General features: G+C 51.4%; 2 protein-coding genes across 6 annotated transcripts; one reads left to right on the forward strand and one right to left on the reverse strand.

Moving 5' to 3' along the window:
• The first annotated feature begins 5,233 nt into the window (after positions 1–5,233).
• Clba1 (clathrin binding box of aftiphilin containing 1) lies at positions 5,234–12,838 on the forward strand. Of its 2 annotated transcripts, none has more exons than XM_021179620.2 (5): positions 5,234–6,122; positions 7,369–7,505; positions 8,663–8,792; positions 10,951–11,067; positions 11,308–11,365. In XM_021179620.2, exons 1-5 carry the CDS (start codon positions 5,703–5,705, stop codon positions 11,335–11,337), a joined length of 834 nt encoding a protein of 277 aa, XP_021035279.1. In that variant the 5' UTR covers positions 5,234–5,702; the 3' UTR covers positions 11,338–11,365. The 2 variants fall into 2 exon arrangements, with proteins under 2 accessions (XP_021035279.1, XP_021035278.1); XM_021179619.2 differs by lacking the exon at positions 11,308–11,365 and adding an exon at positions 12,124–12,838 and having other exon boundaries at positions 5,236–6,122.
• A 4,204-nt stretch (positions 12,839–17,042) lies between these two features.
• Cdca4 (cell division cycle associated 4) lies at positions 17,043–26,512 on the reverse strand. Of its 4 annotated transcripts, none has more exons than XM_029484259.1 (3): positions 26,434–26,512; positions 21,609–21,667; positions 17,043–19,077 (listed from the first exon to the last, which is right to left on the reverse strand). In XM_029484259.1, the coding sequence occupies exon 3, from the start codon at positions 19,069–19,071 to the stop codon at positions 18,358–18,360; it is 714 nt and encodes a 237-aa protein (XP_029340119.1). In that variant the 5' UTR covers positions 19,072–19,077; positions 21,609–21,667; positions 26,434–26,512; the 3' UTR covers positions 17,043–18,357. The 4 variants fall into 4 exon arrangements, with proteins under 4 accessions (XP_029340119.1, XP_029340120.1, XP_021035281.1 ...); XM_029484260.1 differs by lacking the exon at positions 26,434–26,512 and adding an exon at positions 25,978–26,261 and having other exon boundaries at positions 21,611–21,667; XM_021179622.2 differs by lacking the exon at positions 21,609–21,667.
• Between the last annotated feature and the right edge of the window lie 1,237 nt (positions 26,513–27,749).

Here is a 27,749-nt window from a genome sequence, read left to right on the forward strand (position 1 = left end):
AACATTCTGGTTGCTAAGAGAACTGGGTAAGGCCTTGATGGGGGAGGGTGGGATTTCAGCAGCCTCTACTTAGGTGCCATCCATGCAAGGGAACATATTTGGGGGAGGGAAAGGTCCAAGAGCTGTTTCCACAGAAGCGGAGTTCTATGAGCCCAGTATGGTGCAGACCTGAGTGGGGAAAAGTGTTCCTGGCAAGTGTGGTGGCCATGCCGGGTGGACAGAGAGGCACGTTCACCACTTTTCCTAGGGTGGGAAGATAGGGCGGGAGCCAGAAGAGGCTAACCTGCAGCAGAAGGGCCTCACAGACACAAGGACAAAATCACACACTCACACCAATGCGTGCGCGCGTGCGCACACACACACACACACACACACACCTGCATATACAGATGATAAGCATAACAGGACATGGCTGCACGTGCACGTGCACACAGTGTGCACAGTCTTAGGTACAAGCAGGGACTGCCCACAGAAGTCAGGGCCCAGGCAAGCCGGTGAGCGTCAGCACGGATCATTCACTCATGGCAGGCAGTTCCCGTTAGCCGGGCTGCAGCGCTGGGCAGCCCGCCAGCCACACACAGGTCAGACAGACGCGAGTCACTGCTGGGAAGGAGCCCTGGCAGCCTCCTCCTGCCACTGCATGGGCCACAGCCCTGCCTTGGTGGGACACAAGTCTCACCCTCTCCTTGGAGAAATGTCCTGGATGAAGGACAGACACTGCCTTGTCCCTGGGGATATGGGTCTCTGTGTTCCAGGGTACATCCCTGTGTCTGCTGGGAAGGCTGGGGGGGGGGGTCTCTGCCTGCCTGCCAATCCAGGGTGTCTGAATCCTGCTTCAGAGTCTGAGAGCAAGGGCCTTGGGACAAGGTAGGTTTGTACCACCAAAGCTGTTGTCTCTTCCTCTGGGCAATGTAAAGTGGTCTTAGGGTCCCAGACTCTGTGACATATTTGGATTGTCTAGCATGATCTGCCTGGGGCTGTGGTGGCTCCCATTAGCTTTGTGAGGAAGTATATGTGATCCAAGCTACCCAGGTGCAAACAGGACAGGCCCAATGATGTAATGTCGGGGGCATTGTACTAGGTAAGGGGTACCTGGGTGTGCCAGCACCTTCCCACTTGACACTGTTAGTACGGTGGGGGGGGGCAGCACACTTAGGAGAGTTGTGCTTGGTAATGAGGCCCCCTTGAGACACCAGAGGTCCTCTTGAACTTCCTCTGAGCCTGTAGACCCTTGACCCAGTGAGAAGGTACCAGAATCTGGACATGTGTGGCCAGAGTATCTGCATCTGCCTGGACAGGGCTTGAGAAAAGGGCAAGGCAGCTCACTACCACAACCACTTGCAACCCTGAGAGTCATTTCAGAGTTGGCTTAGGCCCCAGACCCAGGATGCAGGGCAGGAACCCAGGGGCTCTCCCTTCTCTTGTTTATTCCCAGACTCAGGGCTCGTTGGCAGATGCATCTCTGCCTGCCAGGAGTCAAGCACTAGAACTTCAGCTTGACTGTCAAGGCAGGGTGAGGACCTAACACGGGGACTCGAGGCGCCGCACTCCTGGAAGATCCCACTTAGGTGAGAGGCCAGACTACAGACAGTGTGAGGACCAGACACTTTGGGGCATCTCCCTAAAGAGCTATCCACCTCGGGGAAGAGCCACAGACAGAAAAACAAGACCATACACACACCCCAGGACACCTTGGATCAGTCCCAGTACACACAGACAGGCACACATACTCCTGTGTATACACTCAGGTTCATGTGCATACAGGTATGTACAGAATACAGGGGGGCCACTGCTCACTCCTGAGCAGTGCTCCTGGGGCCTCACGGGCTGTGCTTCGCTCTCCATGCCTTTGGAAGATCTTGTCCTAGAGACCAGGCTGCACCTATCTGGGTGGACCAGCCGAGAGTCAGTCTTTGCTCCCAGGGCCCAGTTAGACTTGCCCATCACTAGTAGAATTCAGAGGCCAAAACCTAGACCTGGGGTCACAGTCAACAGGAACAGGGGAGGAAAGTGTGTGTGGTGGGGAACCCGCTATGTTCCGTCTACTGTCCCTTCCCCCACTCTAAAGCCTGGCCATCTTCTGCTGCAGAGCAATGTGCTGCCAGGAGTTCCCGGCACCACACTCCAGCCCCAGCCTCCTCCCTGTGTTCTCCTCTGGAGACAGATGCCCTGCTGGGGAAAGCTCCTGTAGCCAAGTCTAGCTCAGGAATTGATACCCCCTGCCCAACATGTGGGGAAATGAGCCAACTCACAGCCACAGCCAGCACACAAAGGCTTCTCACCACCACCCCTTCTAAACATCAACTCAGGGGTGCTATGTAGCTCTGTAACACCCCATGATCTTCCACCACACCAAAGCTGGACCCCCCGGGGGGGTGGCTGGAGGTCTAGAGGGAGTTGGGCCTGATATGGTTGTGGCTGCCTCGCTCTCTGCCCCCACCCACCTGCCTGACCCGATGCTTCACTGCCTCTCCCGAAAAGCTGGCCATGATGCCCAGAGCATCAATGATTGATGCATCCTGCAGCAGCCGCAGCAGCCTGGCAAAAATAGTTTTGCTATCATCATGGCCCTGCCCCACCCTAGCCCACAGGCATGCAGGAGGTGGTAGCATCTGTGACCACTCTTCCCACAAGTCACCCTGCCTACTTCAGTCCTTTCCTCGCCTGCAGGCTCCAAGCCTGCAGGTCCACAGTGGGAGGCCCTTGCCCAGAGTCCCACCACCCCAGTTCCCTGACCACAGGGGCCCTGCCTCCATCTGCTTCACCTTCCCCAGTGCTGAATACCTGTCTGGTCTGGGCATGGCCCCTAGGTCCTTCCTATCCCTGTGTCCATGTAGCTCAGAACACAGCCGGTATTAGGAAGTAGGGAGTTGGGAGAGCATATTGGGGTGCCCTGCTGCCCATGAAGGAGTAGACTAAGCAGGCCAACACGGCACTTGGGCAGCTCCAGAGTGGCCCTACTGTCCAGAAACCACAGGTGCAGAGACAGGGATGTGACCCCTCCCACCTCACGGGAAGATCCCAGTGATTTCTAGGACAGCTTCTTCAGTCCTTAGCGTCAGGTGACCTGGGAGCCACCAGATTGACTGTAGGCTTTGGGCACAGCAGCACTACCCCGGGGCAGAAGAACTTGGGGGAAGAGAGGGAGGGACAAGTGAGGGATTAGAAGTCGGTCAGGGCTCCTTCCCCCAGCACACTGGCTCTGCCCCTTCACGGCCACTCAGGGCTCACAGCCCAGCTGCTCACACCCTGACATTAGGCCCCTCTACTGTCTGGCCCACCCTGCTCTACAGATCCAAGTAGAGCCACTGCCTCCTTTGCCCACCTATCTGGGCTGTCTGACCTCCTTCAGTCACCACTAGGCACCAACGTTAAATTTGCCTCTGTCCATTCAGGGCAGCATCTCTTCAGTAAGGTCCCCAGGGCGCACCGAGGTCTATCAGTTTACCATGTTTGCTATGAAAAATATCACAGACTAGGCTAGAATGACATGCGCTCACTCTGCCTATCTGGGATGCTGGCACGGTTGCTGCCCTGAGTCTTGGGACACTGCTAGTGTCTTCACACACCTCTCTTCACCCGTCTCTCTTGTCTTCCCTCCTTCTAGACAGGGTCTCACCATTTAGTCCAGGCTAGTCTCAGACTCACCATGTAGCGTAGGCTGGCCTCTAACTTTTGATCCTCCTGCCTCATCTTTTCCAGGGCTGGTGTGCCAGGCCTGTGCCACCACACCCAGCTTTCTTGCCTCTTTAGTTTCATACAGAACACCCCTCCATTTTTTAAGGTCTCATTTTCATGGCTTCTGGATTTTATGACGTGGATATCTTTGGGGACCATCATTCAGCTCAACGGTCACACAGATCACCCCAACTTGGACCTGTGAATCAAGAACTGGAATCTTCTGGGTTCTGGAAGTCTTCCTTCAGAGCTGAAAGCTAGACAGACATGGGGAGACACTAAAGGTGGGAAGACCCGCTGCAGCCCCAGTCCTTTGCCACTGTGTCCCACTGTGGGCCCAGGCCTCAGTCTTCCTGTTCTTCCAGCTCCCCAGACATCAAAGTCAGCAAGGGCAGCAGGTGAGGGGAACTGGAGCCTTGGGAATGGACTGAGAGCAGGACCTGCTGGGTCAGAGTGAGGCAAACAAGCCAGTGTCTGTAAACACAGACGGTGTCTGCACCATCCTACCGGGCCACTGGGAAAGCTGGGAATAGCTGCGCCAAGCCATGGTCCTGAGCTCTCTGCCCGCAAGCCTCAGTGAACAGTGCCAGGCTCATCTGCCCAGGGGAATGGGGAAGGCTGTGGTCCAAGATGCAGCGAATGATCTCATCTTGTCACTTTTAAATCAAATTTTCCAGTAGTTCTTCTGAGGAGGCAGGGGATGAGGGACTGCATAATTCATACAAAGGGCAGAGCAGGACCTAAGGAAGTCCAGGGGGAAATCTGAGTATAGGGGAAGGGGCTGAAGTTGGGTTTAGATGCAGGTCTGACCCACCTCTTTCACAGGGGAGGTTGTTAATGGCTGCTAGTCCAGGGTGATTCGGGTAGAGATGTGACAGGCTGGAGGCTGAATCATGAAGCTCAGAATGGGGACAGATGGAAAGGGCCAAGGATTTCTGTGGCTGGGGCTGGGAGAGGGGCAAGGTTAGTTCATCACGGCCCTGCAGGGGCCTGTGAGTCTCTGCCTGTCCATGACCAAGACTGACCCTGTTCCGCCTTGGGTCCGGCTGGTGACCAGGCCCAGACTGTGAGCACACGAGGCAGGACTGTGGCTCTCCGACTCTGCAGGCAGTAGATGCTCATTCTTGCAGAAGGGAATGTGATCTGGAACTGGATTAAATCAGGTAGACAGACTTTTCCCCATAGCTTCTAGACTTGAGAAAGCATCCAATGGAAGAGCAAGGAACCAGGGCCAGAGGGTGTGGGATGAGGGGCCAGCACCGTGGCAGTGGCCTTACTCCCGGGCCAGGTATGCGATTGCAAGGGACATATCGGACACACAGGCACTGGGCGCCATAATAAAAAGAGAACTGCTCCCACCGATATTTGTAGGGCGGGGGAGGCAGAAAGACCAGTCACTATAGCAGGCTGGGTCCCACTGCAGAGCAGCCAGCATCCTCCGGTCCACAGCAAGTAAGTGATAGTCGGGAGAGGATGGGCATGGGCGGGGCGCTGTTGGCCACGCCACACGGTGGCGTGCTGACGACACTTAAAGCACGCCGGAAGCCTGCTGGCACGCATCGTTGCCGGGCAACGCGCGGCGCTGCTTGCCGGCTAAGCTGGCTGTAAGTATCTCCCCGCCGGGCGCCGGGAGGCGCGTCGCGGCGGCGAAGGTGGGTGCGCGCTTTGCGGGCCTCTGGGAGCCCAGGACCCCCTCCGTCTGCGCCTGAGACCTGGTCCCGGAGCCCGCGAGACTCCCGTCTGGGACGCGATCCCCGAGCTCCCTGCCCTCAGCCTCCCGCCTCACAGACCGGGTTCTGCAGCTCATCCACCAGGACTTGCGTCTGCCCACAGGCCCTCCTTCGCCTCACTTGTTTGGCCCTAGGACACGCCCCCGTGCCGGACTAGTCATCCGCGCGTGCCAGGAGGGGTCGACTCCACGGAGGCACGTGAACACTCCCAGGAAGCCCTGGGCAACTCCAGCTCAGCCGCTGCATGTTTTCCGAGCGGCTTTCCTTCGGGTCGGCTGGCCTGGCTACACCAAGATGCAAGGCGGGCAGGAGGTGGGGAGAGAGTCAGTGAGTGACCTCGCAGAGGAGCCTGGAGAGGGATCCCCCCACCAGACAGCTAGAGGACAGGGTGGCGATGGTTTGGAACGGAGGCGGATCTGCAACGACGGTCCCGTGGTTCTGCCGGACGCGAACGCTAACAGCTCCAGGCTGGATGAGGGTCTTCCCACCAGCTGTCCTCACCCGGGGGAGCTCAGCGGCGGGTGGGGAGAGTTCGAAGGCTTCCGGGAGTCTTCAGCTAAGACTGAGCAGTTTTCTCAGTCTTTTGAACTCCTGGGGAGAGCCACGGAATGTCAGCCGCTGAGAACCCCTCCAGTCCCCGAAGAGGGCGGTTCTTGCCAGGTGCAGCAGGGTGGACCCTGGGTGACAGGAACTGCTGCTGGTCCATCTTCAGAGGTATTTCCGTGGTTGAGTGGCAAGTATTTTGTATAGCCATTAGACTTTGCCCAGGTCTCTGTGCCCTAGGAATGTGGGGGGTTGGCTAGCCTTCTCTTCTCATCTAGTTTGTCTTTTGCTGTGTGGTTGGCTCTCCTCTGCTTAAGAGGAGGACAAGGAAGCTGGGCACAACCCACCTTTAATCCTAGCACTCAGGAGGCAGAGGCAGGCGGATCTCTGAGTTCAAGGACAGCCTGGTCTACAGAGTGAGTTCCAAGACAGCCAGGGCTACACAGAGGAACCTCGTCTTGAAAAACAAACTAAAAAAAGGATGGGGGGGGGGCACACTCACACAGGGTCCCACACAGCCCTCAGAGCTGACCACACCTTTGCCTCCTCAAAAGCCTCTGAGCCATTCCCCTCCTCAGCGGCTCACCCCAAACACAGATGAGGATAAATAGAAAGAAAGAGGTGGGGGCAGGGTAGCCTGCTGTGAGGGCCACTCCTCCTGCAGTCAGCCACAGCACTTTAACATTCTTTCTAAAGCGAGCACTTTCTCCACCTTGGTTGAAGTGTTAGAAAACATCTGTGCATGGTGGGAAGTTTACAGAAAACACTGGATGAGTGTAGGAAAGTGTACCCAGCTGAGCTGCAGACCACAGGCACAGGGGACACTCACACAAAACCCAAACACCTGCCAGCCCCCTCTCTGCCACCACCTGATTCAGACTGTCCACCCCACCCCACCCGACTTCCACAGTGTAGTTGTGTTTCCCACTGGCGTTCACACAGACTTCTCAGCCCCTCCACAGGGGAAACAGGGACAGTGCTCCTCACGTGTCCCTGACACAGTTTTAGATGTGCAAGCCTGTGGTTTTTCACTGTTTTTTTTTTTTTTAAGATTTATTTATTTATTATATGTAAGTACACTGTAGCTGTCTTCAGACACTCCAGAAGAGGGCGCCAGATCTCGTTACGGGTGGTTGTGAGCCACCATGTGGTTGCTGGGATTTGAACTCTGGACCTTTGGAAGAGCAGTCGGGTGCTCTTACCCACTGAGCCATCTCACCAGCCCTTCACTGTGTTTTTACATAGCCTGGAGATTCTGAGGAGTGGCTTCGTCGTCATCATCGGTCGTCAGTGACGGCAACACCAACTGAGCACCCAGCCAGGGACTAAATACACTTATGTTAGAGTGGAGTATTTGGGACAAGGTGACCTAATGTATATACATTGCTCCTAACCTTGGGGTATTCCTCCTTTCCAGTCCATTCTCAGCTATGAGAAGGTTTTTAGACTTGCATTTCAAGAAGTCGCCGTGGAACAGGCTCCTGAGGACGTTTGTTCCCTGGACCATTTCTTGGAAAGAAGCAATGAAGGAACTGCGTCTGTGCCGAGACTGTGGTAATGAACTTAGCTCGGAACTGCGCCGTGGCACTGTGGCTGCGTTTCTTGTGTGCTAACGTGGTTTCACAAAGCTTTTTTGGTTGTTCCTAGAGGGTGCAGTGTCCCTGTAGCCACCTGTGGGCCACAGCATTCCAGAGGGACTGGCAGCACAGATGGATACTGCAGTCGTGCCCCTGGTGTGGCCTCTCAGGGCTGCTGCTAGCGACTTGGCTCAGTGGTCCCTGACACCCTATGGCCCTCAGCCACAATCATAGGAAACACCTCAGGACAGCCGCTGACCTTCAGGGTTATCTTGTGTGTGCCTCGGGAGAAAGTCACACGTCATCGTGTTTGACTGGCCATGGTAGGGACATGCTCTCAGCTGACAGTAGCAATGTTAAGGGCCTGACAAAAGAGAGATTGTCTTGAGGCACTGAGTGAGCAGAAGGTAGGGTGAGAAGGCTTTCTGTCACCCAGGGCCCAGGGAAGACTGGCTGGTATGCTTCAGGGTCTCTGCACACTCCAAGCAGGCCCCGGCATTTTTAGAACCTTGTCACACTCTGGGCTCTTGTCATATCTATTTTGACCACTATGTAGGGCCAACCCAGAACCTGCCCAGGAGACTCTCCACAGGGGTGGCCCAAAGGCCTTGACCAACAGTGCCTGGCTGTCTGGTGCTCCCATAAAACATAGCCTATGGGGAGAGCCCCAGCAGGCTAGTGGTGGCTGTGCCGCGGACAAGTTCTTCAGAGGTCCAAGGTGGGCCAGTTGTCAGGCTTGGCAAGGCTAGGCACTGGGACAGGAGGATGGGTATTGCTTTAGGGTGGAACACTCTTGTATGTTCAGAAACACGTGAGTGTTTGGAAAAAGGAAGTAACCCAGCATTTGGCCCACTGCGGCACACAGTACTCACAGGGCTATGATTCAGGTTCCTCTGTGTGTGTTTCTTCATCGATTCATCCTAGTTTGTGAGAGTCTAATGTGGGGCCAGCACGGCTGTAGGCACTTGCTTGAATAACACCAGTGAATCTGGCCACATAGGCAGGGCACATGTGGACAGATAAGAGGTAGGACAGGTTGATAGTGAATGTTGGGTTAACGAGAGCCAGGGCTGGGCTCAGGGATTGATTCGGAAGACTTTGAGGTGCCTTGTCATGACTGCATCTTTCTCCCAGTTCTGAATCTAGGAAGCTCTGGAGAGCCCTGCAGAACACTGACACCACATCTGCTTCGAGATGTCTCTGGGGCGAATCTCACTGTCGGGAAAACCTCCTTCCTGTGCTTGGTGTAGACGCTGCTCAGAAGGTGAGGAGGCCTGGGTCGGGGGCAGCCAGGCTCTGCTTGCTGCGGAGACGTGCCCAGGCAAAGTAACTGGAGGAGAGAAAAGGCTTATGTTGGGTCACTTTTTAGCAACTTCAGCCTGTGGTGGGGTTCCATGTTTCTGGGCCTGTGGTAAGATGAAAGGTGTCATAGAAAGGAAGTGTCAGAGTGGACAGAAAGCAGAGGAACAGTAACAGGTTGCTGTGAGTATAGCAATCAGAGGCAAGCTGTAGCCCTCAAGGACACACCACCCATGCTGCATGTCCTTCAGCCAGAATTAGGCCTAAAACTCCCTTCCCTTGTCAGTAATGCTGGTGGATTATGAGCCCATTGGTGGATTAATACAGCGAATACCATGCACGAGGAAGGAGCCCTCAGGATCCGATCACTTCTGAAAAGCCATCAGCTAACTGCTAGCCCCCAGCATGGAAGCCTGTGGGAATCTCTTCCTATTTAAGAAATGGCCACAGAGAGGTAGAGACGGCCTTGTGCCAGCCACACTAGCATGACACACTTGTGACTGGGCAGGGTGGTGCCGGACAGAGACTCTCTGTAGTAGGGATACCTGCCTGCTCTCAGCATTGGGAAGTCCATCTTTCACAAGCTCTCGGTATCACTCACTTCTCAGAATGAGACTGGAACACGGCGAGACGGCGGTGGGGTGTCCTGCCTCTCTTGGGTAGCATGCTATCCTTAGATGTGTGCAGGACCCCACAGGTGTCTACACCAACAGGCATGAGGGAGGAGACAGGGTACTTGTGGGAGGAGAGAGGGTGCATGTGGGCCAGCACATGGAAAAAAGTGGAAAAAAGGGATGGCTGTGTCACAGAGAATGCCAGGAAGTGCTACCCTGTGGGTGGAGAAGGATAGGCAGGAGCCCGGGTGCCTGCTCACAGGTGGTGTATGTAGGGCCAGGGTGGGGGGTGAGGGCAAGTTCTATATGAATATGTGGCATATGTGGGATTGGGCATGTTTGAGACACCCAAAGCAATGTGATGGGTTGGCTTGGTGTTTACCTGAGAGGTCGCTTAGGTGGGGTTCGAAGCCACCAGGTGACCCCCCTAGATATACGGTGGTCCCAAGAAGAAACCCTGATGCCTGAGGTAGGAGCCAGCCAAGTTCAGGGCAGAGCAGCAGGAGAGAAAGGCTCAAGAAGTGGCCAGAGGACAGCAGTAGACAATGGTCAGTGAAGCGTGAGTGACCAACAGGTCATGCCCCTGAGTTTCCAGAGCTGTTCCACCTCAGAGTGAGGCTGTCTGCCAGAAGTCAGGGGGCAAAAGTCTTTCGTTCTTAAATATTATGCGAAGCTTTAAATAGGGAAACTTAAAGAGACCGAGAAGGGAGGCAGCTTGAGGGCAACAATGAGGACTGGTTACCTTGTCAGCCCAGGCCACCAGGCTAGTGAGGAGCTAGGAGGAGAGAAGAATGCTCCCCAAGCCCCTGCCACCCACACCCCACCTAGGAGGCCAGCCTAGCCTTGTGATGCAGGAAAAATTGAACCTGCAAGCTGGGAAACAGGGTTGCTGAGTAGCAGGCTCCAGGGGACAGCTGCAGGCAATTGGTCTTCCTGTAGATGAGGCGGCTGTGGGGACATTCTGTTGAGCGGTGTCTTAGTCTTTTCCCTGCTGCTGTAACAAAAGACCTGAGACCAGACCGTTTATAACATTCCCACGTTCGTGTGGCTCATAGCTCTGGAGGCTGGAAGTCCTTAAACATAGTGCTAGCACCTGCTGCAGCTGCTTGCTCCCCTATAACAGGGCTCAGCAGCATGAGGTGAGACCCAGCAGGCACGCCAGCCCTTGTCACTGTGCTCAGAAAGGCATTAATGCCACCACGGAGGCAGCGTTCTGATGACCTCGTCTAAGCCTAATGACTTCCCAAAGCTTCCCTCTAAATGCTGTTGACTTAGGAATTCAGGTTACAACACCTTAGTTTTTAGAGACGCCTTCAAGCCACAGCTGGAAGGCTGAGGAGCACCCCAGTTCTGGGGGCCCACGAGCCAGGAGATGTTCAGCAGGCAGCAGGCAAGGCTGGGAGGGAGGCAATGGGCCTGGCCCCCCAGGAACCCAAGGCGCCCAGAGTCAAGGCTCTTTTGAAAAGAAAGTGGAGGTGGCAGTGCTGTAACAGAGGCTTCTCTCCTTAGAGCCCTTCTGGAGGCCAGGCTCACGTCCTGGATGGTTCTGACTTGAGAAAGCCTGAAGAGCTGCTGGCAGTCAGCGGTTTCCACCTACACCACTGCAAAGCCCTGATTCAGACCAAGGTGAGCACGGTCAGAAGCCCCGTTGGCCAGTGTGTTAGGGACCAGAACTGTTAACCGAGAGCACCCGAGGACAGAGGGACTCGGGTAGAGGCTGGCAGGACACCTACAGGATCTGAGGAGCGGCTCTTCTCTCAGGCTGAGAGTCCTTCTACAGCCAGCCCATGAAATGATCCCAGCAGGGCCCAGCAGGGATAGAGGTGTGAATAGGAGTGGGGCCTCATTCCTGCCCTCTCTTACCAGGGAAGGGAAAGCAGGCCTGTCTGGACCTGAATCGGCATTTCAGGAAGGGCTCTGTGTGTGCGCCCAGGAGAAACTGCGGAGGAGGCAGTGGCTGGAGGCTGTGCACAGGCATCTGCTTTGGAGTGCTGCGGGGAGGGGAGGGAAGGAAGGGGATGGAGGAGGCTACAATCCTGAGAGTCTCTGTGGAAAGCCACGTCAGGATAGTGTGGTACCCCCTCCCACCCCTCACTGAGGCGGGCTGCAGCCTTGGTTGATATTATGGGGCCAGATTAAGGGGTTCTGTGGCACTCAAGAAAAGGCATTGTTATGAACTAATGGCAAGATGCCAGAGGCTCCAGAAGCCTGTCCGTCAGCTTCGTAGGACAAATCTCTGAAGGAAGGTTGCAGCAACCTTTGGGCAGCAGGACATTTAGAATGTTCAACCTTCACCATAGCACCTGGGGCAGTGCCTAGCAGCAGCTCTGAGGGCAGAAACTTTACCTGGGGCAGTGCCTAGCAGCAGTTCTGAGGGATCTACCAGGGGCAGCTGGAGGATTCTTGTGGCTCTGACCTCAGCCCTCTCTGCCCGGATGAGTCTCTGGTTGAACTACACAGGGAAACCCAGGAGTAGCTGAGGGGCTCCAGGGTGTGTGGTGTACCTCAGGAGGAGCATGCTGGGGGACTCCGGGGTGTGTGGTGTACCCCAGGAGGAGCTGAGGGGCTCCGGGGTGTGCGGTGCACCTCAGGAGGAGCATGAGGGGCTCCGGGGTGTGTGGTGCACCTCTCCAGGTCTCTCTGGTGTCACACACTTGTACCTGATGACCACTTTCCTCTCAGCTCTCGGGGACGTCCAGCAGCAGACAGGGCAGCCTGATTACCTACAGCCTGTTTCTGAAGACACCGCTCCAAGGGAACGGGCGCTACATCACCATTCCACAAAAAAAGATCTTTACTGCACGCAACCTGAAAATGGCATTCTTTAACAATGATGTCCGCTAAAAGCAGGAGGACTTTGTACCTTTATGAGATGTTTTACATTTTCTTACTGGCTTGCTTTGGAACTAGAACTTGAGAATTCTGTGGCACTGTTTCCCAGTTCCATGTTAGTTTCCTAGGACCTCTGTTAAACTACCGTATAACACGTGCTCAGGTCTGATGGGGGCACTGATGATAGGGGGCAGAGACAGTCTCCATGGAGTTTCTGGGGACACTGTAGGCTGGTACCAGGTACCTGTTGACCTCTGCGTGGCTCACAGTTGGATCCATGAGTTCAGAAGTCAGAAGATAGCTACTGATCACGTGCAGGAACATGCCCTGGCCCTGGCCTGGCCCTCCCCGTGCTGTTTCCTGGGGTGTTATACCTATCTTTCTCTGTGTTGGATCCTTACCCAGAAGCCTCGGGAACAAGCTTCACTCTGAGTGGGAGAGTGGGAGAACACACTGGGTGTCCCTTGGTCATCTGCTGACACAAAGGGTTTTACTCCAGAGGCATACACAAGCAGGCAGCGCTGCATTTTGTAAACTTTTATTAAAAAGAACTGTGTAAGCCTGAGTTTTTGTTGACTCATTAGCTCTTGGAGAGGCTATGGCGGGACTGACTTGCTCAGAAAATACCAACTTCACTATTGACTGAACTGACCCAGTTGTCCAGAACTAGAGAACAGTCCAGACAGGAGGGCACGCGGAGTGTTGGAACTGCTGCTGTCAGGAGGGGAAAATGAAATGCCATTGGTCCTTCTGCCCTTGCAGGCAGCCACCACTAGGTGGCATCTAGTTTGAGGCTTATAACAAAAGGCTAACCTGTTGTTTTGGGGGAAGCAGGTGTTTGATTTGGTTTGGGTTTGGGGGTGCCAGTTTTAGGAAAGAAAGCTGCTGTAACTCTGTTTTCAGAAAGCAGCACTGACCAGCACAGGGCAAGCAGCAGCTGCAGCTTCCCCATGGCTGCAGAGGTACTTCCCCAGAGGCACTGCTGTCTGCAAAGGAAACAGCGAGCAAGCTAGGCTATCCAGAAGGAGGAAGAAAACAAGAAAAAAGGCTCCTCACAAAGCATGCCAAGTGGCTGGTCATTGGGCACACAAAGTCCGTGCTTGCCTTCAGTCACCATAGAGAGATACAGTCAGGCAGTCAAGCGTCCAGACTCCCACTGGGATAAAGATGAGCTGGCAAGACCACCAAGAGATGCAAATTAGAACAACTATTGTGGGAAACAGTGTAGATTCTCTCCCAAGATTACAAACAACTACCATGTGACCCAGAATTCCTGCTGCTAGGGATCTGTATGAAGGAACTGGGACCTCTCCGTGGAAGAACTAGTACCAAGTGTACTGCAGCCTGGCTTACAGTGTCCAAGATGGTGTCATCTGGGTTGTCCTGTGATGGGGGAGTAGAGTAAGCCAGGTGCAGAGACAAGCACATGACTCCTTCAGTGGAGTCTTAAAATGTGAAATTCTTGCCGGGCATGGTGGAGCACGCCTTTAATCTCAGCACTCGGAAGGCAGAGGCAGGCGGATTTCTGAGTCCGAGGCCAGCCTGGTCTACAAAGTGAGTTCCAGGACAGTCAGGGCTATACAGAGATACCCTGTCTCAGAAAAAAAAAAAAAAAAAAAAAAAAAAAACAAAAACCACAAAAAAAAAAAAAAAAAAAAAAAAAAAAAAAAAGTGAAATTCTAAGGCTGCAAGGCTGGCAGTCAGCAGGGCCTAGTGGAAAACGGGGGTGTCAGCCAAGGTACAACCTCAGATCAACAATCAGCAAGACACAGTGGCTACTGAGAGCAGCTTCCCACTGACTTATGAAGCTGGGCATGGTGGTACTCGTCTTTAATCCCAGCACTGGAAGGCAGAGGGAGGTGGGTCTGAGTCTGAGGACAGGCAAGTCTACAGAGCAAATTCCAGGAAAATTGGGGATATGCAGAGAAACACTGTTGTTATGATAGTTCGTATATGCTTGGCCCAGGGAGTGGCACTATTAGGAGGTGTGGCCTTGTTGGAGTAGGTGTATCACTGTGGGCATGGGCTGTAAGACCCTCACCCTAGCTGCCTGGAGGAGGTCTTCTCCTAGCAGCCTTCAGATGAAGATGTGGAACTCTCAGCTCCTCCTGCACCATGCTTGCCTGGACACTGCCACGGTCTTGCATGGACTGAACCTCTGAACCTGGAAGACAGCCCCAATGAAAGGTTGTCCTTATAAGAGTTGCCTTGGTCATGGTGTCTGCTCACAGCAGTAAAACTCTAACACAACTGTCTTTTAGGAAATGATATACATATGTTCTCAGAAACGACTGAAAAGATTTTAAGTGTTCTCATTTTTCAATAACCGCTGAGCCTTCAATAACCTTGTAGCCTTTGATCACCACCAGCTTCATATAGCTACCCCAGATATCTGAAAACATCATATATGCCATAAGTGTATGCAATTTCTGTCTACTAAAGCAGGAATGAACAAGTATAAGCCAGAGCACCCTGCAAGTGCTCTGAAATGCTCCCTGCTCTCGAGCTCCTAACAGCTGCAGGAGAGGTGAAGCTGCCCAGAGCATCCTAGAGAAATGTGACTGAGAGACGGGGTGCCCCTGCCAACGCTGGAACGCAACAAGTCCTCAGAGCCTTTATCCTTCCCACCTCCTTCCTCACCAAGAACTGGGATTTGATGCACTGGAGGAACCAGGATCCCAGCCTCACCCAGGCTCTAGGCAAACAGGAGGCAAGAGGCCTAGATTCGAGGCTTCCTCGACTGTTGGCTTTGCTTTGGGTATTGCTGTATACCCTGGTTCCTGTTCCTACCTTCTGCCCTCTTCAGCATGGTGACTTGTTCTGTTCCATGTCTTTTACCAAGCTGAAAGGGCAGGGTGGAACCTTGGAAGAAGCTGAGCCTGATCCTGAGGGCTGCCTTCTAGGCTGGCTTGCTTCAGCTCAGGGGCAGCAGGGACCCCATCTTGGTTTGTGTCCTGCACTTTGATTTGTCCCAACTGACGGGGTCAGCAGTAAGGCAACATACATGGAGCCCTAGAATGGGAGCATGCTGGAAGGTAGGAGTCAGCTCAATAGTGGTGTGCCTCACAGTCAAGTGTTCTTTCCAGACAGGGTCTCTCTGTAGCCCCGGCTGTCCTGGAACTCACTCTATAGACCAGGGAGTCAAGTGTTCTTATTCTAGCAGTGCTCTGCTCACCTCAACGAAGATATCCAGGAGTTAACATGAGACCCCTCTTCAGAAACGTCCTACCTCTAAGACCATACATCAAAGTCAACTGTCTAGAGGGAGGCAGGCAGGAACCCAAGGACAGGTGGCAGATGCAGTTCGTGTACTTGATACATACCTTCTCCCTCTGAACCCTTCCTTTCCAGTCTTCTTCCTAGTTACATGTCCTTAAAAAAAAAAAAAAAGTGACCTAGTTTAATTAGGTTGTATGCAAAAGTGTGGGTAGAAATGTTATTGGAGAATGGGGGAGACACCACCATATCAGTGGCAACACCACTCAACAACCTTAACTTTGATTAGATCTTCAGAGGGGTAGGACCCTACCCTATCTCTGATGAAAAATGTTGTGGGGTCCAATCTTGAATACATTTGGGATACTTTTCGAGGTCCATGCAGTACTGAGCAAGAAAGGCTGGGACAGCTCAGCAGGAGCACCGATGTGATGTTCCTGGTCTGCTACTGACCAAATGGTTACTCACGAGGCATACTGGCCAGTGTCCTCCACGGGCCCTGCTTGGTATTACCTAAGTGAGTCCTGAATTTTTGGCAATCCTCTTGCTTCTCAAGTGCTGGGATTTCTGCAGTGCATTCCTAGTTAAGCATTTGTAAACAAAGCTAGCAAACACGCAAAGTCGGCTCCTAGTCATCACATTTGTATCTATCCTAAAAATGTCACGTGCATGATTAAACCTGGCAGGAGGTGCCTAGGAAACTCAGCAATTATAAGCTGGAGCTCACTGCCTTGCGAAGTCCACATTTACTATCCAGGAAGAAAACTGAAGGCAGCAGGGCGAAAAGGCCTTTGTGAGGCTGGTCACCATCTCCCGGCACTTCCTAAAAAGCAGCATCTTAAAAGTTGACATGCAGCCAGGCGTGATGGCGCACGCCATTAATCCCAGCACGCGGGAGGGAGAGGCAGGCAGATTTCTGAGTTCGAGGCCAGCCTGGTCTACAGAGAGAGTTCCAGGACAGCCAGGGCTACACAGAGGAAACCCTGTCTCAAAAAACTAAAAAAAAAAAAAAAAAAAAAAAAGTTGACATGCCTCGTTCTCTGAAGATCTTACTTTTACGAGAAGCAGAAATGCTTCAAACAAGCAAATCCAGCTTTAGGGCCATCGGGATTGTTCGGCTGAAATGAGTTCCATCCCTGGAAACTCATCCAGCTCAGAGGAAAGGCTGACTTAGCAAGTTGTCCTTTGACCCCCACACAGGCATAAATAAAACGTAAAAGAAAACTCCTGCTTTAGGCTTATTAGTAGACCACTTTAAACTAGCTTTGATAAAGGAGAAAGTCTTAGGACTGTTCACAGACCTGGGGCTCAGCCAGTCTGTTCTGTTCCTACAGATTCCCTAGAACCCTTAGGCCCAGGGAAGGGAAGCAGGGGCTGAAAGGGAAGGGAGAATTTTGCCTTGAGAGCCATAAGGTCAGGAAAATAACCCCATTGCTTGTTTACCACAAAAAGTTTGTCTACATTACAAAGCATATAAAATGCCAAAACCACACAGGATAGAGCAAGCTCACTTGAAGGATTAAGATAGAAAAAAAATCTCCCAACACATTCCATTTGCTGGATACTTTTAATAAAGTGAGGTTTACATTGTTGATATTGAAGCACATATAAAATAAAACCTCTTAGGCTCAGGTTGGGAAGTCCAAAAAAAGCACAAGAGAAAAAGGATGCATGGGGTGGAGTCTGATAGTGATCGAGTACCAAGACCTTGAGATCCAAGCAGACAGCATAGGGGCCATCCCAGGGTGGAGGAGCCCTAAATCATATGGAGTCAGATTGTTTTTAACCTTAAAACGTGTAAGCACCATTTTAAAAGCAAGCAACCAAGCAAGCACAGGTCTCTCCCCCAGCACATGTGGGACTGCACACCCTCTCTGAGCACACAGGCCTGGGAGCCAGTGGTCTCCACATACACACTTAACATGGAGCATGTGGCGCTGGGTAGTGAGGGCATGTCATGTCCTCATGTCACACGTGCTGGGCTGGGAACCAGACAGTGATGGCCAAGGACAAGACCAGCATAAGGCACTGCCTCACAGCAGTCCCTGAAGAACTGGTGTTGGGATTTCCAGGAGTAAGACCTTAGCTTTCAATGGCATTTACATATAAATAGGCATAAATAAAGCCATCCTGCACACGAAGGGCTCGGATCCGGCAGAGCAGACCCAGTGAGGGGCAGTGGAGCTGCGCATGGTTCTTTTTCCAAGCTCTACTAGAATGTAGACCATATTGGAGCCTCCCATGTAAACACACAGGCTACATTTACAGTTGCCTTGGGAGTGTAGAGACTCAGTAACAAAAGACGTTTTCTATTTAAACTTTTAAAATGACACACACCAATCGTATTTAGGTTATAATGTTTCTAATGTAGCAGCAGAGGATGTTTGTAGAAAAAATATACTTTTAAGAAAATAGCTGAAAAAAATCTAAAGTATAAAAAGTTTAAAAAATATATCTTAAGACAAAATATTGCCCAAAACATATAAAACTTAATTTTAGAAAGTTCACCTATCTAATTGAAAATAGACTAGACATAGCTGTGACACACCATCCTCCACAGTGAGTCCAATGTCACACAAAAGGATAATGAGCCCAGGGTCCAGAGGCCTTCAGAGAGCTCAGTTCCTTGAGATGGCTGGCATCTGTTCTGGCCTCCCCAGGGAACTAGCCCGAAGGCAGCAGCTCCAGGGCTGCAATCCTTGCAGAGGAAAATCTGTCCAGGATATTTTCATAGTCAGACAGAGGTGGGGATCCTGGCTCAAGAGCCAGAGCCCCTCTTAGGACAAGTGCTTATCTGTCTCTGGGTCACAACACACGTGAGCTCCATGGGGACTGGTGGCCTCACCCTTAGCCCACTGGGGTGGCCTCTCAGGTCTCCACCAGAATCTCTACCACATGGTCCAGCTCAGCCAGGTCAGACTTGCAAGTAGAACTGGGAGGAGGGGCAGCTGCAGCAAAGCCCTCAAGGCCATTGCAGAGACTGGACTTGGTCCCACTCATCATTCCTGTTAGCACTGTGTCCAGGTCATAGTAAGAGCTGTCCACATCTGAGAAGAGTTCCTCCACTGAACTAGAGTTTTTGTTCTCCAGGGTCTCAAATATCTGGTCCAGTGACTTCTGAAAGCTTCCCCTGTTTTCTTGTGGGCTGTCCATCTCCCAGAGGCTGCTCTGAGGGTTCCTTTGCCCTGGTGCTGAGCCAACGATGGGGAGCTCGGAAACTGAGTTTTGCAAGGGAGCATCTTCCAGTTCAGAAGCGGGGTGCTCTTCCTCAGGTCCCCTCACTGTACGACACAGGATCTCTGTGGACACCAGGCGCTCAACTGGTGCCCGTTCTACATTCTGGGGTGCCATCCCATGCCACACACCATCCTGGCTCATTTCCTCCTGGATCTGCCGGACTGTGTTGGCGATGAGGACCGAGCGGCAGAGATTGGGTTCCACTAGCATGTGACAGAGCTGGAGCTTGACAAGGGACATGTCCAGGAGTGACTGTCGCTGCAGGCTATAGGAAGGGACAGTGCCAAAACCCTCTACTCCTTCTTCCTGGTCACCATATTTTCTCTTCAGCCCTCTAGCAAACATCCTGTCCTGTGAAAACCAAGAGAGACACCATTTAGTTAGCATAGCTCAGCTTCCTGGCTTTCTGACAGCTAAAGAAGTGACAACATAGAGAAGTACCCAAGACACTGAGAGGTTGCCTCAAGCAGAGCCACTGTCACTGATAACAAAACTCAGTTGCTGCGTAACTTTCATCAACAGATAAATGAACACAAATGAAAAATATGGAATTGTTGCTTTGAGACAGTATCTTGCTATGTCACAGAGGCTGACAATGAGCTTGTGAGCCTCCTGCCTCAGCCTCTCCAAATCTGAGATTAAAAGATGACACCAACACCCAGCCGTAAAAATGTCTTTTAAAGAGAACAAAATCCAGGTATTGGGACAGGAACTCTGGTCTTTATACTTGTGTGACAACATCTTTCAGCTGCTGAGCCATCTCTCTAGTCCCTAAACATTTTTATTTTAAATAATACATTTGAAATTAAATGCCAAGTTGTTCTTAACAGAATCTCCTAAATACATAAACTCAGGATTTCTTTATAGCTACCTTTCTTCTTTCAAAGTCACAGATCTTTATATACTTATGTGACCTTTAGTGTATCTGTTCCAGTGAAAGGGAAGCTAAGATTCATGTAAAAACTTGTACAAAAATGCTTATAGTACTCTTACAGTTGCCGCTAGCTGGAAACAATCCAGTTGAAATACCCAGGACTCTCACTGGAATTATGGGCCAGAGAAAAGGCAGGCAGTCTCCAGAGGCCACACCCAGGCAACTCCATCCTCCTCATATTCATGCAATGGCAAGACAAGGCACCAGCTGGCCAGAGGGGTGGGGACAGGAGATCTCAGGTGAGAGGACAAGCCTAGACAAGTGTGGCCATAGTCCTTAGTTCCCGACATATCCCACACCAAGCTAAGTAAAAGAGGAGTGCTGTGGGAAATGTAGCCTAAAGTGGCTTTAAACATAAAACTAATTTTTTTTTTAATGAAAAGAAATAAATTTTCATTACTTAGTGGCACACACTTCTAATCCCTCTACTCTGGAGATGAATGCAGAAGGAGTTCAAGAAAACAGCTTGTTAAACACAGATCCTTCAAGCACACCTAATACTACCACCAAAAAAGAAATGTCTGTATCGCAGTCATATTAGTTATTTTTCTGTTGCTACGATAGACTGCCCTGACAAAAAGCAACTTAGTTTGGGGTTTGCAGTTGAAGAAGGGATACACTTGAAGGGTGAGGCCAACCTGGCAGTCAGGAAGCAGGGTGATCACGTGTTATCTGCACACAAGAAGCGGAGAGAAAGTAGGGCCAAGGTATAAATAAACTTCAAAGCCTGCCCCCAGTTTTACTTTCAGCAAGGCTCACACCTTAAAGGCTCCATAACCTCTCAGGCAGCACCATCATCTGGGGACAAGTGTTCAAATACAAACTACGTTTACTGATTTTTAAAGATTTTATTTGTGTAGGTATTTTGCCTGTGTGTCTGTCTGCACCATATGTATACAGTGTCTGTGTAGGCCAAACAGGCTGTCAGATGCCATGGAAATGAAGTTACACGAGGTTGTGAGTCGTCAAGTGGGTGCTGGGAAAACACTAGGTTCCCTGGAATAGCAGCCATGTTCTTAACCACCAAAGAACTAGCTCCAAATCCAATAAAATCTTAACAAGCACTTGCCTGCCATAGAGGCTCATGCTTTATACTTTCAGCACCCAGGAAACAGAGGCTGGCCTGGTCCAGGAAAGCCAGGACTTACTAGTTTCCTTGAAAATTTTTAGCAGAAACAATCAGGTGCTTTTTATGTTGTGGGGGCCAGAGGCTGATTTCTAGTATCTTCCCCATTTGTTCTACACTTTATTGAGGCAGAGTCTCAGGAGTCCAGAACTAGCTTGCTCCAGGCATCCACTATTCATACCTAAGCTCTGGGGTTAGAGTTGTACCACCATACCTGCCTGGCATTTATGAACTCAGAAATTCATCTGCCTCTGCCTCCCAAGTGCTGGGATTAAAGGCGTGTGCCACCACTGCCACCCGGCTATGAAATATGTTCTTACTGCCAATTTTCTGGCCCCTCTTGAGATATTACTTATACTTTGGTAGTAAGTCCCTTTCCTTCATTATAAGGTAGGCGATAATGCAGACTCGTAAATGCCCAAAATACCAAGAATAAGGAACTGGTGAGTGCCTAGCCCTAAACCAGACACCTACATCAACACTCCCTGGCTCCAGGGCCCAGAGACATCCTGGGACCGGCCAGAAAGCATTGCAGAGACAGATAGTCAGGAGTGACACGCAGCTGCTACACACGGAAGCACAGCAGCTCAGTTATGTGCACAAGATGGAACCCCATCACATCTTTCATGGATGAGAGACAGACGTGTACACAAAAGGCAGCTGGGGGAGAGAGGGACTTTCTTTGGTGGTGTAGTCACCAAAGGTTAAATTGCCCTTGCTCCAGTAACTCCTACCCATGTTAACAAAAGCAACCCTAATTAAACTGAGGGTCATAAGACAAAAAAACAAGAAACGAAAGATAAACAGGCTTCAGAGACTCACACCTCACACCTGGAGATGGCTTGAAGTACACCAAAATCAGCAACACGTCCTCATGAGCCCTGTATCAAAAGGCAAGATCACTGGCATTAAAGGCCCGCCTGGGTTACACTAGCATCCTTACTCCACAAATGTACAGCTTGGTCTGAGAGCAAAGTGTTTCTTTCTGTGTTCTAACTATCCCTAGGCCTAGGACTGGAAGCTTCTAGCCTCCATACAATCTAATCTTCCAAATTGACTGATTCAGTCCAGCTTCTTTCAGCTTCTAACTGAATTGCTCTGTTTGACCCTCATACTAACTTTGCCACTATGTTCTGATCTTCTGGCTCCTACTCAACTTCCAACATGTTCTGTCTTTCCCTGTGTCTAGCTTGTTCTCTGCAACCTGCTCTGTAAAATTACCAAACACACACACCACACCCCTCAGTGCTCAAGTAGCCTCTTTCCTGTGCTGTTCTCATGTGAATTGGGCGAATCCTACCTCCCATTCAACTCATCCTGTCAGATCTTTCTGATTCATCACTTTGTCTGCCCCTCAATTAGACATCACTTTCAAACATGGCTGCTTCCATCTACAAAGTAACCTTACCTTTATTGTTAGGACTAAAGGTGAGTCCTAAGGGCTGGTCTATATTCCAGCTAGATCATACTGTAATCAGGGTGTGTCTGCATTCCTAGACTGGATCACAGAGACCTAAAAGGTCTTTGGATGGGATCCCTTGTCAGAGCAGTCATGTTGCTGGGTTAAAATCCCTAGATACCCCAAGTTCTTGTGCCTAAAAAAGAAGCCCAGAAGCACCCAAGAGCATGTGGTCTTACAAGAGAAAGCACACAGACGCTGGCTGGAGCAGAGGAGACAACTCTGACCCATCATCTGCAATGACCAGCTCCCAAGACTGACCTACAACAGCAGCCTGGGAAACAGCAGGCTCTCCAGGACAGCCCAACAAACACCCTATTAACCAGGATATAAAAAGCTAACAGCATCTCTGGTGCCATCTCAAGACTAACCAACGAGGCAAATACCGACCACAGCCAATCACAGGATGTAAGAAATAAATTACAAAGCTGGGCATGGTGGCGCACGCCTTTAATCACAGCACTTGGGAGGCAGAGGCAGGTGGATTTCTGAGTTCGAGGCCAGCCTGGTCTACAGAGTGAGTTCCAGGACAGCCAGAGCTATACAGAGAAACCCTGTCTCGAAAAACCAAAATAAATTAAAAAAATAATTAATTAAAAAAAATAAAGGTCTAATTTAAGTATGGTGTTTATTTAGGACTAAATGGAGAAACAGAGACAAGTAGGAAGCACTAGGTTCCCTGTGTTTCCTGTGTAGTAGACAACCCTGCTTCTCTAAGCCCTCTTAGTTCATCCTAAAGCTGGAAAGTTGATGTCTGCTATGTGACTGAGTCCATAGCAAGAGAAAGAGGGACTCTGGAGCCCCGGGATATCCATTAGATGAAGAGATCACACTAGACAAGTGTGAAGATTTTATCTTTCTGGAGAAGCAGTCTATTTGGAGACAAGGAGAGAACTGTAGGGTGTGGTGGTATAACTCTAACACCAAAGGCAGGTGGAGCTCCATCAGTTCAAGGGCAGCCTGGTCTACATACAAGCTCCAGGCCTGCCAAGGATACACAGTGAGATTCTTGTCTCAGAAAACCAAAAAGGCAAATTTTTCACCAAGGACTTTAAAAAACATTTTTGTGCCAAACTGGGAAGCTATTTTTGCTGGCTGACATCTGTTTCTGCCAAATCATAAAATTAAAACTGCCTTACTTCTGCAAGTTTCGTAAATTTGCTTGTTACTCACAGGAGGTCTGTTTCTCATAGGAGATGCTCATCACCTAGTTAGCCCACCCCAGCCACCCCACTGCAAAGCTCTCCTCAAGGTACTAGATAATGGTGAGAACTGGCCACGGAAGCCCTGCTACGCATACAGCCCCTGCCCATTCTCACTTGTTTAGCTGGTTATCTCCACAGCACACTAGACAGTCTGAAAGAGAACCAAAAAATCACAAACAAAAATGTTCTACAAAGGCAGGTGTACGCCTTTAGTCCCAGCACTTAGGAGCCAGAGGCAGGCAGATTTCTGTGGGTCCAAGGACAGCCTGGTCGACAGAGTGGGTTCCAGGACTGTTATACAGAGCAACTTAAAACCCTAGGGGAAAAGCAGCAGCTCTACAATTCTAAGCCCCCAGAGAAACCCTCCAGATTCCTCTTTCCTAGCACTTTCTTCTCCCACTGTGCTGAGTCCACAGCAAGTTCTGTTTATCATGTCATATAGCAAGTGGATCATCCTGTCTGATAGGCGAGTACCTACATCCATGCACAAGCACACCAGGCAGTCTGCAGTCAGCACCATGTGGTTCCAGCCACAGACAAGGGTTTCTATTCTTGGTACTTGATTTCTGTACTCTTCTGGATTAGTAGTAGGGCAGAACCATTTTGAAGGCCCTTAGTAAACACATCAAAACTGTTTCCTAAGAAGCATACGCCCTCACCATGTATATTTGCTATCAAACTACTCCTGATTTACTAACTTTGCAAATTAAACACACTCCTCTCTGTGCCTTTTCCTTCGGGTATACACAACTTTTGCCAGCAGAGCTTTAACCAGCAAACGCTCCCCGTCTTGCTAGGGCAGACCCTGTCCTTTCTTGTTCACCATCCTCACATGTAAAGATTTTAAACAAGGTGTCTGGAGACATCACTGACAGATGATAAAGGTTGGATACCCAGAACTCACATGATGGCTTACAACTCCCTATACCTCCAGTTCCTTGGATCCAATGTCCTCTGTGGCCCCAGAAGGTATATATACACATGCACACCAATAAAAGTAAAATAATTAAGCCTGGAATGAAATGTGCTATTGTCTGCTTATCTGTCACTCTAGGACACAAGCCATAAGAGAACAGGATGGTGACAGAGTAACTTCTAGAAAGACAGCAAGACGGAAGAGGGGGCTTGAGGGTGAAGGCCTACATCACCAGCACAGGTTGTGACTAGCCCTAATGGTACCTGCAAAGGGCTCTCCTACACCGCCTGGGCACAGCTTCCTCACAGCCACCTGTGTGCCTGACCTGATGTTGCTTAACCCTTCTAATGAAAGACGACAGGAAATTCTCCCTGCTAAGTTCTGTATAAATTATGTTCCACATCTCACACCTATTTCCAGATGGCCAGAATCTCTTTCCAAGTGTAGGTAAATGTCTGACATTCCTTCAGTCGAAAACTAAGTCAACCCACAATTGTGCCCTCCAATTTTCCCCACCCCAAGCACTGGCTGAACGACAAGAGCCAGGCATTCTGGGGGCTCAGATAGTGTTGAGGCCAGTGGACAATAAGGTGGAAGTGAGAGTGCTAACAACAACCTGAGGTAAAGAGACAGCCCAGGACTCCACAACCATCATATCCTGAAGCCGTCCTACCTCAGTGACCATGTGGGAGCAGCTTCCTGGGCTCTGACCATCCATTAGAGTCTTGGCTTTACCTGAGCAGCCCCATCACAACCCAGGCTTGGACTGTAACGGCAAGCAAGCATTCACCTGGATGTGGGATTTGTTTAAGGAGAACCACAAGTTAGTGGTTTCCAGGTTGGGCATGGTGGCAGACTTGGGAAGCAGAGAGGAGGGGAGTAAGGTTGTTTCTAGTTGCACTGTGAGTCTCAGGCCAGCCTGGCCTGCAGGAAACCCTGTCTCAAAAACAAAACGAAAATCACAACTGTGTTAAAATACTTCCTCAAAGAGCAACTGCGAAGAGGGACTAGTTGGAAAAATCCTGGGGCCAGTGAACTTGATGGTCCTCTGATGGAGTTTATTGTCCCACTAAGTCTGCTTCATATTTTGTATCAGTTACCCTTGGAGGGATGTGGGGCTTTCTTATGCCTGCCTGCCTTCCTTTTAAGACTAGCACCTCTAAAATGGGGAGATTTCTGAATGCATTAGGTTGATGAGACATATGACTTTGCTTGCAGAAAACGTTTCCCAGAATCGTTTAAATCAATGTCCAGCTCAGCTCTGCCATCTGGTTTGTCAGATACAAAGGCCACCAGGAGGAAATACGCGGGTGCTGTTTCAAGTGCTGGAAGAAGTCCTTCCCTGGTGACCCTAGCTAGGGGAGAAAAACTTTAGAAAAGGTTTCTGGAGCCTTTTTCTAGTTACAATTGGCCTCAGGACAGGCTAGCAAAGACAGAGCCCGGGTTCCAGTCGAGTTCCACCGATGCCAGACAGTACCTACTGGGCCATAAATGATGAGTTTGGAAGGAAGTGGGGTCTACTGCAGTAGGGGAAGGGCAGACAACACAAGACACTTCTCAAGGGAATTAAAATCCATGAAACAAAGAAAAGAGCGCAAGGCCAACACTCACCAGGCGGGCGGCTGCACGGAGCCCACCCAGCCCTCCCGGAATCGGGAATCGGTCCCTGGCCAGCAGACAGACGGTCGGGGCTCGGCGCTGCTAAAAGCCAGGGAAGGTCCAGTCCCCCGAAACTGCGCACAGCAAGCGGCGGCCAGCTCGAAAGGTGAGGTGGAAGACCGACGCGGGGTGAACCAAAGAAGGGGGGGGACGGCGGAGAAAGGCAAGGCCACAGAAGGAAGAGAGAGCGGAAGCAGGGGAGCGTGGGCGGAGGGCGGGACGGCCAGCTCAGACCCGCCGCTCCGGCTCTCGGTATGTGTCACTCAACACGCCGCGGCGTCGTGAGCGCCGAAGGGCGGCCGGCGCAGGAAGCCCGAGGCCCCTGCGGCCGCCCGACCGCCCCGGGGGTCTGCGCCGACACCGCCCATGCCGCAGAAGCTCGAAGGCGCAAACCAGCTACACACTTACCGGCGCCGCAAGGCAGACCCCGCCACTCCGTCGGGTACCAGGATCGGTCAGCTCCCACAAAGGGTCGCCATGGCGCCGCCGCACGAGCGCCGATTGGTGGAGTGCGGGGCGGAGCTTTGTTCAAACCCACGCAAGGCGGAGCCTCGCCGGCCGCGTCTCCCGCGCTTCGGCCTCAGCCGTTAGGCTCGCGCGCTGGGCCGCCCCGCCCCCGTTCCCAAGTCTCCCCGCGCCCCGCCCCGCCCCCGATCCCTTGTTTGTCGACGGCTCGACCCGTTCCCAGGGTTCCGCGCGCTCCGCTCCCAGGGTTCCGCGCGCCTGGCCACCGCCCCAGTTCCCAGGTCTCCGTGCGCCTGGCCCCGCCCCCAGGGTGCTTGCCGCGCCCCCTCGCACCAGTGCCCGTGTCTCCTTCCTTATCCTGGTCCTCCTGACTCACAGCGGGGCGGTTAGTGCCAGCCCTGGGCATGGCCGTTGTCTACACCTTCTTTGAGACATAGAAGGGTTGAACGAGGCTCGGTGGTGGCATCCCTGAACAGGTCCTGGTTCGAGTTCCAACTGAGAAAAATTAAAATATAAGGTCCTGAGCCTGGCCTGGTGGCTCATGCCTTTAATCCCTGTACTCAGGAGGCAGAGGGAGTCAGATCCCTGTGAGTTCGAGGCCAGCCTGGTCTACAAAGTGAGTCCAGGACAGCCAGGGCTGTTACACAGAGAAACCCTGTCTCAAAAAAAATATATATATAAGGTCCTGGTAGTGCACAAGATCTTAACGAGGACACCAAGTCCGAACGGCGTTGGTTGGGGGATGGGGTGAGGTGGGAAGGTGAGTGGATGCAGAATGTTCAATGGGGGTGCCACATTAGCATAGGGAGCAAGCTCGTTTGCTGGGAAAGACTGGAAACTCCTTCCGACCCGGACTTCTAATGAATGAGCGTTCGAGAGAAAAACCGGTGCCATACGAGAAAGTATGCGGTATACACATCACATCGTGTCTTTGTGGTTCGTGGTTCTTCTCCTAAGCCCACTAATGCATTCCCATTCCTGGGCATACTTGTCCTTTATTTGATGGAAAGGCATGCCCTCTGAACTTTGACCTGGATACTAGCATGGTTTTTCTTTTGAATTACTATTATTTTTTGATTTACTTATCTTATGTGTGTCATTGTTTTGTCTGCATGTATGACTGTATTATCATGTTCGAGCCTACAAGTGATTGTGGGCTTCAGTGTGGGTGGTAACAACCTTATCAGGTCCTCTGTCAGAACAGCAAGTATTCTTAATCCCTGAGTGTCTTGAGTAAGCTAACGTGTAGTTGGTATAAC

Source organism: Mus caroli, chromosome 12 (assembly GCF_900094665.2).
Source record: "Mus caroli chromosome 12, CAROLI_EIJ_v1.1, whole genome shotgun sequence".
In the NCBI taxonomy this organism is placed as follows: Eukaryota; Metazoa; Chordata; class Mammalia; order Rodentia; family Muridae; genus Mus; species Mus caroli.

What these genes read in the sequence shown, in the direction of transcription:
- Clba1 (XM_021179619.2), top strand. Translation starts at nt 5,703, where the DNA reads ATGCAAGGCGGGCAGGAGGTGGGGAGAGAGTCAGTGAGTGACCTCGCA. An exon ending in GTGTAGACGCTGCTCAGAAG is followed by an intron (nt 8,793 to 10,950) that starts GTGAGGAGGCCT and finishes TTCTCTCCTTAG; the next exon opens with AGCCCTTCTGGAGGCCAGGC. An exon ending in AAGCCCTGATTCAGACCAAG is followed by an intron (nt 11,068 to 12,123) that starts GTGAGCACGGTC and finishes CTTTCCTCTCAG; the next exon opens with CTCTCGGGGACGTCCAGCAG.
- Cdca4 (XM_021179622.2), bottom strand. Translation starts at nt 19,071, where the DNA reads ATGTTTGCTAGAGGGCTGAAGAGAAAATATGGTGACCAGGAAGAAGGA.